We start from the raw sequence: 15,805 nt of genomic DNA, 5'->3' as shown, positions 1-15,805 counted from the left end.
CTGAAATAATTGGAAAATGTACACAATCAAAACAGACCTCATCATCAGTTCTCATGGACAATCACAAGACGAGATTGAAATGTATGTAGATTAAAGTAGAGTAAAACTAAAGTTTAACTAAAAAGTTTAAGTAAATAGTTAAATTGTAGAACAAAATAGAAAATGTAATTCTGCAGAAACTATTGTATTGACTATTCCCTCTCCCACTAGCCTAGGCAGCCGCTAGTGGGCGCTAGATCTAGCTCCCATTATTTTATTTTTTATTTTATTTCACATTTACATTTTAGTCATTTAGCAGACGCTCTTATCCAGAGCGACCTTTATTTAACCAGGTGAGAACAAGTTCTCATTTACAACTGCGACCTGGCCAAGATAAAGCAAAGCAGTGCGATAAAAACAACAGTTACATATGGAATAAACAAAACGTACAGTCAATAACACAATAGAACATCTATATAGTGTGTGTGCAAATGTAGTAAGTTATTTTAAATTTTAGTCATTTTAGCAGACGCTCTTATCCAGAGCGACTTACAGTTAGTGAGTGCATACATTTTTCATACTGGCCCCCCGTGGGAATCGAACCCACAACCCTGGCGTTGCAAGCGCCATGCTCTACCAACTGAGCTACAGTTATGGAGGTAAGGCAATAAATAGGCCATAGTGCAATATAATTACAATTTAGTATTAACACTGGAGTGATAGATGTGCAGAAGATGATGTGCAAATAGAGATACTGGGGTGCAAATGAGCAAAATAAATAACGTAAATACCAATATGGGGATGAGGTAGTTGGGTGGGCTTAATAACAGATGGGCTGTGTACAGGTTCAGTGATCGGTAAACTGCTCTGACAACTGATGATTAAAGTTAGTGAGGGAGATGTGTCTCCAGCTTCAGAGATTTTTGCAGTACGTTCCAGTCATTTGCAGCAGAGAACTGGAAGGAATGGCAGCCAAAGGTGTTGGCTTTGGGAATGACCAGTGAGATATACCTGCTGGAACGCATACTACGGGTGGGTGTTGCTATGGTGACCAGTGAGCTAAGATAATGCGGGGATTTGCCTAGAAGTGATTTATAGATGACCTGGAGCCAGTGGGTTTGGCGACGAATATGTAGTGAGGGCTAGCCAACGAGAGCGTACAGGTCACAATGGTGGGTAGTATATGGGGCTTTGGTGACAAAACGGATGGCACTGTGATAGACTACATCCAATTTGCTCAGTAGGATGTTGGAAGCTATTTTGTAAATGACATCGCCGAAGTCCAGGATCGGTAGGATAGTCAGTTTTACGAGGGCATGTTTAACAGCATGAGTGAAGGAGGCTTTGTTGCGAAATAGGAAGGTGGTTAGGCAACCACCAACCCTAACACACACACCAATGACAAGGCAGGTTGCTTTTGACAATTTATTAACAAAATAAAATAAATAAATACAAATTGATCAAATGCTCCTAATATCAACTTCTTCCCATGTTCCCTACAGTATTTCCTAAACACTGCATACAAATTATTAATCACAGAATTGGCTCAATACAGGAGAGAGGTAAGAAACCCAACGGACCACTCAATGTCAGGCGAACAAACAAAATATCTGTAACAGAAGATAAGTCAAATACACACTTTTAAAATTATGAAAAATACTAACAATTTGACAAATATTCAGTTGTGTAATTAACAATTTACACATAATTCAGCACACCAGGTGAACCTTTTCGTTTATTTGTATCGCTACAATGAATCATCTTTCACCAAATGGAAGCTTCTTTTTTTCCATGACACTTTTTGCACTCTTAAAAAAGAAACTCCTCCAATTGAATTTACAGTGGATGAGGTAAGAAGCTCAAGGTGTCACAACAGGGAAGTCACAACATATGAATGATGAGTATTATGGATTATGAAATGTATCAACAATACTAGAAGGCCACGATCATGACTTGGTATATCAAGAACAAAAAAAATCCAGACTATATTAAAAAGCCATTGACAGAATATAATGCACTTGTGAGAATTTACAAGTGAGCTACTCTACAGGATAATTCTGTGAAGATTCACTCTGGAATGAACGGGAAATGTCATTTTTATGCATAAAATAAACTCTACTTTCACTTTCAACCCACTAGCCAAATAACATACATCCGAGTGTGTCTCTGCTGCAAACTACTTTTTCCTTCACATCCGTGAACTTACGCACTATACTGAAGCAGAAATTAACATAGCCTCACTATGAACTGATATGTCTCAAATGCATAATGGCTTCCAAATATAAATGCACATTTGCAATATTCTTTGGGTATATTTGTTTTAGAGCTCGAGTACTTTAACAGAATATGTATTTAAAAATAAAAAAAATTACAGGACAACACACTCAACAATTTTAGACCACTTCCAACTATCCCACCCCATGCCCCGAACAATAACATTCAGCATGGTGCATTAGCGAAGGCAAACATTTTAGAGAAAATAATGGTCCTTGAGAAGAATGAGCCAAAAGACACTGCACTTTCATTACATCTTATATGTTTTTTCCTCAATTACACAGAGACTTCACAGTTCATGGCATTAAAATCCTCTGCCATTAGAGAATTCCAAATATAACACACTATTGCCAGAGATGCCACATCAAATGGTGTTAAAGACAATTTTCAATGTACTTCTATTGAGATGTCTATCTACTGTGTATACTATAGTTATGGCATCATGTATGAAAAAAGTATGAAAAATGTATGCACTCACTAACTGTAAGTTGCTCTGGATAAGAGCATCTGCTAAATGACTAAAATGTAAAAATGTAATGTTGCCAGAATGTAAAAAGAAAAGTGACTTTAATTTCACATAACCTTTAGAAAATAAACAGAAGGTTAATGCATATTAAAAAAGTTTGACAAACATTTGTATAAAAAAAACTTGCATAAGAAGGCATGCTTTCTGTTGGACTGATTGGAAAGATGGTGCTAAGGGGGTTTAAGAAGTCTATTCAATCAAGGTGCTGTTTTGTTTGTTCAAACACACACAGACCAAGGCTCAATTCATACAGTGCCTTGCAAAAGTATTCACCCCCCTTGGCATTTTTCCTATTTTGTTGCATTACAACCTGTAATTTAAATTGATTTTTATTTGGATTTCATGTAATGGACATACACAAAATAGTCCAAATTGGTGAAGTGAAAGGAAAAAAATTACTTGTTTAAAAAATGTCAAAAAAATACATAACGGAAAACTGGTGCGTGCATATGTATTCACCCCCTTTGCTATGAAGCCCCTAAATAAGATCTGGTGCAACCAATTACCTTCAGAAGTCACATAATTAGTTAAATAAAGTCCACCTGTGTGCAATCTAAGTGTCACATGATCTGTCACATGATCTCAGTATATATACACACCTGTTCTGAAAGGCCCCAGAGTCTGCAACACCACTAAGCAAGGGGCACCACCAAGCAAGCGGCACCATGAAGACCAAGGACCTCTCCAAACAGGTCAGGAACAAAGTTGTGGAGAAGTACAGATCAGGGTTGGGTTATAAAAAAATATCAGAAACTTTGAACATCTCACAGAGTACCATTAAATCCATTAATTCAAAATGGAAAGAATTTGGCACCACAACAAACCTGCCAAGAGAGGGCCGCCCACCAAAACTCACAGCCCAGGCAAGGAGGGCATTAATCAGAGGCAACAAAGAGACCAAAGATAACCCTGAAGGAGCTGCAAAGTTCCACAGCGGAGATTGGAGTATCTGTCCATAGGACCACTTTAAGCCGTACACTCCACAGAGCTGGGCTTTACAGAAGAGTGGCCAGAAAAAAGCCATTGCTTAAAGAAAGAAATATGCAAACACGTTTGGTGTTCGCCAAAAGGCATGTGGGAGACTCCTCAAACATATAGAAGAAGGTACTCTGGTCAGATGAGACTAAAATTGAGCTTTTTCGCCATCAAGGAAAACACTTTGTCTGGCGCAAACCCAACACCTCTCATCACCCCGTGAACACCATTCCCACAGTGAAGCATGGTGGTGGCAGCATCATGCTGTGGAGATGTTTTTCATCGGCAGGGACTGGGAAACTGGTCAGAATTGAAGGAATGCTGGATGGCGCTAAATACAGGGAAATTCTTGAGGGAAACCTGTTTCAGTCTTCCAGAGATTTGAGACTGGGACGGAGGTTCACCTTCCAGCAGGACAATGACCCTAAGCATACTGTTAAAGCAACACTCTAGTGGTTTAAGGGGAAACAATTAAATGTCTTGGAATGGCCTAGTCAAAGCCCAGACCTCAATCCAATTCAGAATCTGTGGAATGACTTAAAGATGGATGGGTTCCGCTGGTGTACAGCAAACTTGAAGGAGCGGGAGCAGTTTTGCCTTGAAGAATGGGCAAAAATACCAGTGGCTAGATGTGCCAAGCTTATAGAGACATACCCCAAGAGACTTGCAGCTGTAATTGCTGCAAAAGGTGGCTCTACAAAGTATTTACTTTGGGGGGAGGGGGGGGGGGGTGGGTGAATAGTTATACACGCTTCAGTTATTTCTTGTTTGTTTCACAAGAAAAAATATTTTTTTGCATTTTCAAAGTGGTAGGCATGTTGTGTAAATGAAATGATACAAAGCAATTTTAATTCCAGGTTGTAAGTCAACAAAATAGGAAAAATGCCAAGGGGGGTGAATATTTTCACAAGCCACTGTATGCCCTGATTTGATAAAACTTACAGCAAGACAAATACAAAAGAATGAGTAAGAAAAGCAAACGCTGCACAAGTGAACAAAAAGAGGACAAGTAATGATCACTGGCACTGTACTGACTGAGTTTTAATGCCGACTAGACTAGAATGCATTGGTAGAATCTCAACAATAGGGAGGTAAATTCAGAGTAAGAAGATATAATCCAGATTTCTATTTCATATTATAAACACATCACATCTTTTGGGGTGGAGGGGACCATATAAAAATAATACTGGGTGGGAATTCAACCAAAAGTGCATCACAACAAAACATATTATTCTAACAGTCACACCTGTTCCATTTTCTATACAAGATCTTGTGAATAATCCTCCACAAATATCGTACCAGTGCCTGTGACACTTGAACAAACTACTGAGTGGTGTACATTATGAACAAACCACAGATTTGCCCATGTTTTACAGGCGTTACCCAAAATAAACTGAATTCACCTTTTAAGAGATAACAAAAAATAAAATACATTTAAGGCAGCTGCTATACAGACTACTTGTAAAAAATAAAAATAAAACAGAATCCAATATAATTAAACAGTGAACCTCACATAGTTAACTTAAAGTCCAAAGTATTAGAATTACTTTTTTTTCATTATGCGGATTCAATTGTGCTCTATAATTCAGATACATATGTTTGCTGAAGATTCAGAGTTTTGTGGGTGGATATGAAATCACATGGGGATAACATAGGAGCTAGACCAGTGTGTTTGTGTAATAAGGTAATAATACAAGCCACAGTGCAAGTCAAGAGACAAACTATACTGTTGGAACAAAGGCACTCGAGGTACCTAAAAAGGGGGAAAGGTCAAGTTTCTCTGTAACATAAGTTCAGGCTTAACAAAGACAAAAACATATTAATGTGAAGTGGATGTCTGAATACTTTGTTCTATTCAAGGGACACAGTATGAAACATGTTTGACACCCAGCCAATCTATGTAGTGTTTTCTTGGTGAAGATATATCCTTAAGAGTACAGTGTGAGACTCAGAAGGCAAATAACCCCTTTCATTCAATCTATGAGAAAGCACAAGACAAGAAAGTATAGCCATTGCAGTTGATTGCATCTCTTGGTCAAACTCTTCCTGTTCAATTAAGATGGGTTTAAAAAACCACAAAAAAATTGACTTGTATAACAACTCATCATTTATCATGAGATTCTTTTTTAACATAGCTAAGAAATACAAATTGCAATGTTGAGAAAATTCGGTCCCTTGAATGTAGAATTTCTGGAATTTAAACTCCCTGTTTTCAAAACAGCAAACATTCTCCAAAGACATGTCGATTGGTCAAGGATTGAAGTCAACATGATATGTATGTTGCCGTCTGTGCACTCTACAATGCAACAGTATAGCATTAAAAAAACATTTTCATTTCAATTGAGAAGACATGACGCATGCTCTAAAAATATCTATCACAGGTCTCCTGAATGGTCCCAACCTCAAAAGTTGCTGAACAATTCATGAACAACTTGGTCGAAAACAAATGGGAAAAAACTGGATACTGGCCCCACAAATTATAAAACATTGGACAGATATGTTGATGTCGCATTAAAAAACAAATACCAGTGGAAGCACAAATCTATTGAGTATTTAGTGATAGGTTCGTTGGTTAGTTCTGTTATCCAAGCATGTTCCAACGGTAGGAGAGAGAGACCATTTCTGCTGCACAAGGCCTGTCTCACCCTCAAAGATAAATTGGATCATACAAAAATATTGGCAAGTTGGGGATAAATTACATGACAACAAACAAAATGCACTGTTTTGTTCCATATGTAACATACAAAAAAGCTTTTCAGCACTTATTTGTTATGCAGAAGCTTGTGCTTTAATCTCAGGATTTGTGGTATGTTCCTTACCACCACCAAAATGGGTTGATGCCCAGGAAATAAATATATTTTGATGAGATTGTTGAATAAGCACTCATGCTTATTTACCAGGTATTGCCAATTGCTGAGATGGTTTTGAATATTCCATTTCTTCCTTGATCTTTCCATACAGTTAGTGGACATGTCCCTGCTATATTTGGATACAATAGCATTTTGGCAGTTCAGAATTCAACAAAAACATACATTTCATAATATGCAAAGGTCACCTCTTTTTAAAAGATAGACTTGCATAAACTATGCCAGTTAAACACATTTAATAACAAACTGTTTTATGAAACAGAAATGCACTTATTTTTTAAGACTAGGAAGACCTGAATATCTTTTCCTATAAAAGAAGAAACACACCCCAGATAGATATTTTTGTGTGTTTGTTTTTGACATTGCAAGATTATTGCAATTTAACATTTAGCGCTCACAGTTGACACCGACTCACGAATGAAACTCAATCACTGCACTGGACCTACACCATTTTAAAACTTTAAGCTACCATGTGTGATCTGACTCCACTGTCTCTTGAGATGACTGTCTTTGTTACCTGGGTCTTCCTCAGCAAGGCCCTGGTCAGCAAGTTCTATTAGCAGTCTGCCTCATACTTCCAAACCACGTGGACGTAGCTTTTTCTTTGTTGCCTGAGGTGTTGTGTAAATGGGTCCATAGTTATTGGTCGGGTGAGAATGGGAAAGGGGAGGAAGGTATTGGGATAACTGAAGGCTCTCTTGTTTTACCTGTTTGATTTTCAATGACGCTCAACTGGTGCCTCAATGTTTCCCACTGTTAAATACTGATGCTTTAGAATTTTTCAAAGCCCTGTCCTCAGCTGTTTTGCCAATCTTTTGGTTTTATGTTTCTCTCAGTTAATGCCAGAGAAACACGTTCTCGGTTCAGCAGTCTTTGGAGATCTCTAACCTGCCTCCCCAGGAACAAAAGACAACCTAAAAAAACAACCCCCACGAGAGTTCTGAGGGCAGCTGTTGCAGGCACACAATGGTGTGATGTTATAAATTATCTTACTTTTACCATTACAACTATTATTTTCTATCCTTAAATTGGCATGACACTGGTACACAAACCACCCTTTCACCCATGTTTGGGGTATAATAGCCTACAGCATCCAAGAGCAATCTCAGACTCGGGCTGTAGATTTACTATTGACACAGTCTGACAATACATTGAAAACAAGTAACATTTATATAGATTGGCAACTTCAGGCACCTTTCAAAGGTGAAAGCAAAAGTCATTTTCTTATGTGGGAGTGGAGGGGGGTTGATCCAAGAGAGCATTACTCTTTATTGTCCAAACTGTCGAGAAGAGCTGGCAAAGATTTCTGGGAAGGTTCTGAGGTTTTGCTGTTGTTGGTGCTGCTGCCATCATCGTTTGTGTTCTCTTCCTGTTCCTCTTCTACCACCTCCTCTGTGCTGTTAGTGGTGGTGACCTTGTTCTCAGGGTTGGTGTTTGTGTTGTTAGTACAGCTTTCGTCCTTGTTGTTAGTACGGTTCTCGTCCTTGTTGTTAGTACAGCTCTCGTCCATGCCCGCGTCAGTACACACAAGGTCAGTGGTGCCATTGGTTGTGGCCACAGTAGAGTCCTCTGCGCTGACCACTGCTGTGGCTTTCGTCTCGGCCTCAGTCACTTCCTCAGCGTTGTTGACCTCAGCCACGGGTTCAACACTGCTGTCCACTGTAGCCACGGCGCTGAAACCGGCAACAGGCTCAGCGCTGACTCCTGATACCGTCTCGGTGGTAACATTAGCTACATCCTCCTCCTTTCCGGCTTCAACATCGCTGATGTCCTGTGCTGTGACCTTCACCACATCCACACACTGGATATTGACTTCTGCTACAGCCTCTGTGTTGACTGTGTCCACAGCATTTTCAGCTGGGACAACTGCATCCTTGGCCCTTGTGATGTCTTCTGTGATGGCACCAGTACCCTCGGTCTCCATGGTTAGACTGAAACTGAAAGCCTGAATGAGGCGGACCAGGTGTTTGACCTTCTCCAACGAAACTTGCATTTCTTTCTGTCGAGACAGGATGATGTTTTTGGTCTCCATGCATTTCTATTTGGAGGGGAGGAAACAGGGTTAAGTAATAATACATGAACACACTTAAATTAATCCAATAAAGTCACTATAAAAAGAACAGTTTCAAAATACTCTATAGACCATTATTTTACATCACTGCACTTTATGCACCTTATCTGGTGTCAAATGGATTCTTCATTTGCTTACACAAATATTTTGCTGTCAGATTAAGATTCCCAAAAACGAGTTCTAGCAGTATCTTTTATCATGTTGGTTCCTGACAGATCCACATTTGCTTGCTAACAAGCGAGATATCAAGCTAGCTTTGTCTCCATCTCTGCCAATTACTGAACTCTAACTTTATCACTACTAGTGCTGTTATTATAAATGTAAAGTTTTTAGAAATCAGCTACAGTATTAGGATAGCTAATTAACTGCAAACTGTAGGACTTTAGCCGATTAGCTAGCATTTGGCTATGTAGCTAGAAAGCTTTGTTAACAGTGTGCAAACTTATTTTTTTATGCAGTTCTATGAAAATGTAATTTAACGTCAGCCATCAGTATCACTGGGCATTATCTGTTTCCTCAAGAGTTATCATCACTAATCGAACGTAAGCCAGGAGAGCATCAGACAGGGATCCAAAAACGTAAAATGTTTTTCGCACGGAAACATGTGAAAAATCTGCATTAACTGCAAGAAAATGTGCATATTTTTAGAGTGGGGTTGTCATAATACCAACATTTTACTAACAATGTGATAACAGGCCAAGTAGTATCATGATACCACAGGGTTTGCCCCCACCCCCAGGATGCATGTTCCCGTTTTTGACATGTTCTGCACGTGTGCTGCACAAAGACCTGTCCCTGATATTCACACCTCTACTCAATACAACACATTGAATTTAACTTCACACTTTTTACTCTATAATACAACAGGTTACTGCAGAAAATAGATGATTCGCTATTATACAAAGGCCTACCTGTGATTGGGCAAAAGGAATGTAGTAAGGGATATAAATACATAATGATCTGCATTTTCATTGTGGCAGTAAGGGGAAAAGACACTAGGCCTATATGAAACCACACACACACACCCCCCTCCCAAAAGTTAGGCACCAAACAGAATTTAAGGAACACCAGAAAAATATATATTTTTTTAAAATTCAAATTTAGCTCTGAATTACATTGATTAGGCATATGCATCCTAAAGTTGAAGCAGCTCTTTCAGTAGGCTCTCTCAGTGGTTCACAACCTTTTTTGAACCGTGGCACATCTTGATGGGATAATTTTTTTAAATCTGTGGCACACCTGAAAATGTCCCTATTAAATGTATTGTGGTAATGACCTCCATCTCATCTGATACCGCAAATCATCTATTTTCTGTGACAAATTATTTTTATAGATTAATAATATAATAATAATCTGCCATTTACAGACGCTTTTATCCAAAGCGACTTAGCCATGTGCGCATACATTTTTACGTATGGGTGGTCCCGGGGATCGAACCCACTACCCTAGCGTTACAAGCGCCATGCTCTACCAATTGAGCTACAGAGGACCACCCTATTTTTATAGATTAAATATGGTTTATTTGAACTATTTTCATTGTTCCTTACTCATGATGATTAATTTGTGTGTACCCATTAAAGAGCATCCTGTGAATCCGCACTTTTACACCGGTAAAATAGGTATTTAGTTTAAAATGGTTTGGGCTAGAGACAACCGGTTTTCTGCATTGTAGAGGTGCAACCACAGACACAAAACCATGCTCCGTTTGTTTCTATGGCAGAGGCTGTGGTACACAGTTAAGCATAATCAGACTTGCCTGTGCTAATGGTTCTTACAGGCGAAGTAACATTTTACAAATTACTTTGCTCGTGATGCACGCCCCTAAAATGATACAAATAAAACAACAGCCTGAGCGCACCGGACTTGAAACAACGATACAGATGTAACCATGTGCCATTTAACGTATTATCTGAGCGCACTGGTGCTCCCAAGTCAAAATTCCATGTGCATTCCACAGGACACATTTAAATAAGTGTTCCAAAAAATCTAGATTAGGAAAGGTTTCTCTGTGCGCCTCTCTTTTATAGCTCAACGGTTGATACACTGCATCTGCACACTTTTCGTCAGCCCCCTACACAATTCACCTGGATTACCTATTTTGAGATCAAAACGGCGAATATCGCAGAAAAGACGAGTTTGCATCCCTGATCCGAGCAATATGGGTAGTTAAGTGAAATACCTAGCTCACACTATTATTACAGATCTCAGCCACTTCCGTCTTTTCCAGTATGGCCACCTGGAAACAACTCACTTAAAGGGGATCTGCTGTTACTATGGAGCTTACCGTTATAGAGTTGCTCAGTTGTTTGACCCCTTGTTCCAACTGCTCCCGTTCCAGTTTCAGCTCAGTACTCCACTTCATTAGCTTTTGTTTCTCCTCTTCTTTAGCTGTTAGGAAACAGAAACAACACACCGACAACAGTGAGATTTAAAAAGGCAATCTGGTTGTTTGAGATGCCAGTGACGGAACTGTTCCATCTACCACCGCTTCAGCTGAATGAAGCAGAACCACACATTTCATGTTTGTCGAGGCACAAGGTCTTTGGTGTGCTATTCCTACCTTCTTTATAGGCGATGTAGGAATGAACAATAGCCAATGTTCCCGGCCATTCAATTGCATCTTCTTTTTTCAATATCTGGAGAGAAGAGCACAGCTTTGTTGTATTGTGATTGTGAAGTCACGACATTACCTAGACATGGAAGAGAACATTGCTCTGGTCACCCTCTGGTGATGTCACGATGGACAAACAAACAAAATCAGATGGGAGTGTAAGATGCCATCATCCACTAACAAAATGAATGGGAAAGAATTACATAAAACAATACTGAATCATGTTGACGTTTGCAGTTCCTTCTTGAACAGTCATATCTTAATGTTGTCGTTTAGGAAAAAGGGCTAGCTGATGACAGCCTAAGGGGAAGATTACATTTCTGGATAACCTGTGGACAATTCTGTGCCAATTGGCCACTTTGAAAAGGCAACCCATTTTTCTGATCTAGACCACTGAACCACTGGACTGCTGGGCCAAGCCCCCCCTGATCAGTAGGTTGGGTGCTGTGTTTACCTGGTCTTGACATTTGGGACAGATCCACATGCCTTTAGGAATGGTTTTCAGGGGTGGGTCCAGGCAGTCCAGGTGATAGACACGTGAGCATGTGTCACACATGAGCAACTGGCCACTGCGTCTGCACACAGTGCAGAAATCCTCATGGATGTCTCCCTGTCAGGAAGAATTGCACCAATCAGTTTCACTGCCCGTCTAGGCCTGACCAATCAGGTGTGCAGAGGCAGGGCAGAAGGGAGGTGCCATGTTTGTTGATTTGAGGATTATCCAATCATATTAGGGTCTTTGTGGTGTTTTAGTGAGAACACTTAAAGCGCGACTGAAGACTGTCTATGTGGCGAGTCAGAAACATTTATTCTAGTGTCAAAATTGACTACAAAGTGTAAGATAATTTTGGTCATAAAGTCAGTCCTGTCCAAAACTGAGATTTGCGAGATAGTTAGGAAAAAAGGAATGAAGGGTATGTAACACTTTTCCTTGGGTTGCGTTTATTTAAATCCTGCCCACAGCACCCAAGTAATCATCAATTCGGAGCACAACGGCAAGCGACCCGATCGTAATGACCAAGAAATTTGGTTTGGATATCCCTATGGGGCTAGTCAGTAAATTGGACAATCCGAAACATTTCAATAGCTCCAAATTTCTATTAATAAAAAAACTCAAACCAACTATGAATTGTAAGACAAACTGATGTATCAGTTGACCAATATTGTTGGCTGATATTTACCTTTCACTGATGTAAACTCAGCAAAAAAAGAAACGTTCCTTTTTCATGACCCTGTCTTTCAAAGACAATTCATAAAAATCCAAAAAAACTTCACAGATCTTCATTGTAAAGGGTTTAAACACTGTTTCCCATGCTTGTTCAATGAACCATAAACAATTAATGAACATGCACTTGTGGAACGGTCGTTAAGACACTAACAGCTTACAGACGGTAGGCAATTAAGGTCACAGTTATGAAAACTTAGGACACTTAAGAGTCCTTTCTACTAACTCTGAAAAACACCAAAAGAAAGATGTCCAGGGTCCCTGCTCATCTGCGTGAACGTGCCTTAGGCATGCTGCAAGAAGGCATGAGGACTGCAGATGTGGCAAGGGCAATAAATTGCAATGTTCGTACTGTGAGACGCCTAAGACAGCGCTACAGGGAGACAGGACGGACAGCTGATCGTCCTCGCAGTGGAAAACCAATTGTAACAACACCTGCACAGGATCGTTACATTCAACCTGCGGGACAGGTTCAGGATGGCAACAACAACTGCCCGAGTTACACCAGGAATGCACAATCCCTCCATCAGTGCTCCAACTCTCCGCAATAGGCTGAGAGAGGCTGGACTGAGGGCTTGTAGGCCTGTTGTAATGCAGGTCCTCACCAGACATCACCGGCAACAACGTCGCCTATGGGCACAAACCCACCGTCGCTGGACCAGACAGGACTGGCAAAAAGTGCTCTTCACTGACGAGTCACAGTTTTGTCTCACCAGGGGTGATGGTCGGATTTGCGTTTATCGTTGAAGGAATGAGCGTTACACCAAGGCCTGTACTCTGGAGCGGGATCGATTTGGAGGTGGAGGGTCCATCATGGTCTGGGGCGGTGTGTCACAGCATCGGACTGAGCTTGTTGTCATTGCAGGCAATCTCAACCCTGTGCGTTACAGGGAAGACATCCTCCTCCCTCATGTGGTAACCTTCCTGCAGGCTCATCCTGACATGACCCTCCAGCATGTCAATGCCACCAGCCATACTGCTCGTTCTGTGCGTGATTTCCTGCAAGACAGGAATGTCAGTGTTCTGCCATGGCCAACGAAGAGCCCGGATCTCAATCCCATTGAGCACGTCTGGGACCTGTTGGATCGGAGGGTGAGGGCTAGGGCCATTCCCCCCCAGAAATGTCCGGGAACTTGCAGGTGCCTTGGTGGAAGAGTGGGGTAACATCTCACAGCAAGAACTGGCAAATCTGGTGCAGTCCATGAGGAGGAGATGCACTGCAGTACTTAATGCAGCTGGTGGCCACACCAGATACTGACTCCCTCCCCTTTGTTCAGGGACACATTATTCAATTTCTGTAGGTCACGTCTGTGGAACTTGTTCAGTTTATGTCTCAGTTGTTGAATCTTATGTTCATACAAATATTTACACATGTTAAGTTTGCTGAAAATAAACACAGTTGACAGTGAGAGGACGTTTCTTTTTTTGCTGAGTTTATTTGTATCTGCATTTAATCTACCGAAAAGGACCAATATAAAATGTGAAGAAAAAAGGCGTTCTTCATAGAATGTGACTTTTTTGGTGCATTTCCTTATATGTCCTGAACAGGGTGCTGTTTACATGGCTATAAGCCGATCTTGCCTTGGCTGGACACTATCACCCAATGCAACTATACCGGTCCGAGAGGAGAGTGAACTACTGTGAACTAACTGTTACTGCTTCTATGGTGAGTGCTGAGTAGATAGAAGCTTGCCAGCTCAATAAAGTGTAAAATGCGCACTGGTCACATACAGTGGCTTGCGAAAGTATTCCCACCCCTTGGCATTTTTCCTATTTTGTTGCTTTACAACCTGGAATTAAAATTGATTTTTTGGGGGTTTGTATCATTTCATTTACACAACATGCCTACCACTTTGAAGTTGCAAAATATTATTTCTTGTGAAACAAACACAAAAAAACAGAACTTGAGCATGCATAACTATTCACCCCCCCCAAAGTCAATACTTTGTAAAGCCACCTTTTGCAGCAATTACAGCTGCAAGTCTCTTGGGGTATGTCTCTATAAGCTTGGCACATCTAGCCACTGGGATTTTTGCCCATTCTTCAAGGCAAAACTGCTCCAGCTCCTTCAAGTTGGATGAGTTCCGCTGGTGTACAGCAATCTTTAAGTCATACCACAGATTCTCAATTGGATTGAGGTCTGGGCTTTGACTAGGCCATTCCAAGACATTTAAATGTTTCCCCTTAAACCACTCAAGTGTTGCTTTAGCAGTATGCTTAGGGTCATTGTCCTGCTGAAAGGTGAACCTCCGTCCCAGTCTCAAATCTCTGGAAGACTGAAACAGGTTTCCCTCAAGAATTTCCCTGTATTTAGCGCCATCCATCATTCCTTCAATTCTGACCAGTTTCCCAGTCCCTGCTGATGAAAAGCATCCCCACAACATGATGCTGCCACCACCATGCTTCACTGTGGGGATGGTGTTCTCGGGGTGATGAGGTGTTGGGTTTGCACCAGACATAGCGTTTTCCTTGATGGCCAAAAAGCTCGATTTTAGTCTCATCTGACCAGAGTACCTTCTTCCATATGTTTGGAGAGTCTCCCACATGCCTTTTGGCGAACACCAAACGTGTTTGCTTATTTTTTTCTTTAAGCAATGGCTTTTATCTGGCCACTCTTCCGTAAAGCCCAGCTCTGTGAAGTGTACGGCTTAAAGTGGTCCTTTGGACAGATACTCCAATCTCCGCTGTGGAGCTTTACAGCTCCTTCAGGGTTATCTTTGGTCTCTTTGTTGCCTCTCTGATTAATGCCCTCCTTTCCTGGTCCGTGAGTTTTGGTGGGCGGCCTTCTCTTGGCAGGTTTGTTGTGGTGCCATATTCTTTCCATTTTTTACAATGGATTTAATGGTGCTCCGTGGGATGTTCAAAGTTTCAGATATTTTTATATAACCCAACCCTGATCTGTACTTCTCCACAACTTCGTCCCTGACCTGTTTGGAGAGATCCTTGGTCTTCATGGTGCCGCTTGCTTGGTGGTGCCCCTTGCTTAGTGGTGTTGCAGACTCTGGGGCCTTTCAGAACAGGTGTATATATATATTGAGATCATGTGACAGATCATGTGACACTTAGATTGCACACAGGTGCACTTTATTTAACTAATTATGTGACTTCTGAAGGTAATTGGTTGCACCAGATCTTATTTAGGGGCTTCATAGCAAAGGGGGTGAATACATATGCACGCACCACTTTTCCGTTTATTTAATTTTTTTCATTTCACTTCACCAATTTGGACTATTTTGTGTATGTTGATTACATGAAATCCAAATAAAAATCCATTTAA

The 15,805-nt window shown here is 40.7% G+C and overlaps 1 protein-coding gene across 5 annotated transcripts in view; it reads right to left on the bottom strand.

Moving 5' to 3' along the window:
* Nucleotides 1-4,767: 4,767 nt before the first annotated feature.
* The window catches only part of phf21ab (PHD finger protein 21Ab), a 79,065-nt gene continuing 68,027 nt past the window's right edge, over nt 4,768-15,805 (bottom strand). For 3 of the 5 annotated variants that reach the window (XM_041837768.2, XM_041837766.2, XM_041837769.2), the window contains 4 exons: nt 11,758-11,913; nt 11,253-11,328; nt 10,977-11,080; nt 4,768-8,659 (listed from right to left, as the gene is read on the bottom strand). In XM_041837768.2, coding sequence (XP_041693702.2) covers nt 7,883-8,659; nt 10,977-11,080; nt 11,253-11,328; nt 11,758-11,913 — 1,113 coding nt within the window. In that variant the 3' untranslated portion in view covers nt 4,768-7,882. The remainder of the gene's footprint in view (nt 8,660-10,976; nt 11,081-11,252; nt 11,329-11,757; nt 11,914-15,805) is intronic. The other 2 variants (XM_041837770.2, XM_041837771.2) reach the window with 1 other exon arrangement.

Source organism: Coregonus clupeaformis, chromosome 19 (assembly GCF_020615455.1).
Source record: "Coregonus clupeaformis isolate EN_2021a chromosome 19, ASM2061545v1, whole genome shotgun sequence".
NCBI classification, from domain to species: Eukaryota; Metazoa; Chordata; class Actinopteri; order Salmoniformes; family Salmonidae; genus Coregonus; species Coregonus clupeaformis.
The sequence above is the reverse complement of the archived record's forward strand: the minus strand, read 5'-3'. Positions and strand labels throughout refer to the sequence as shown.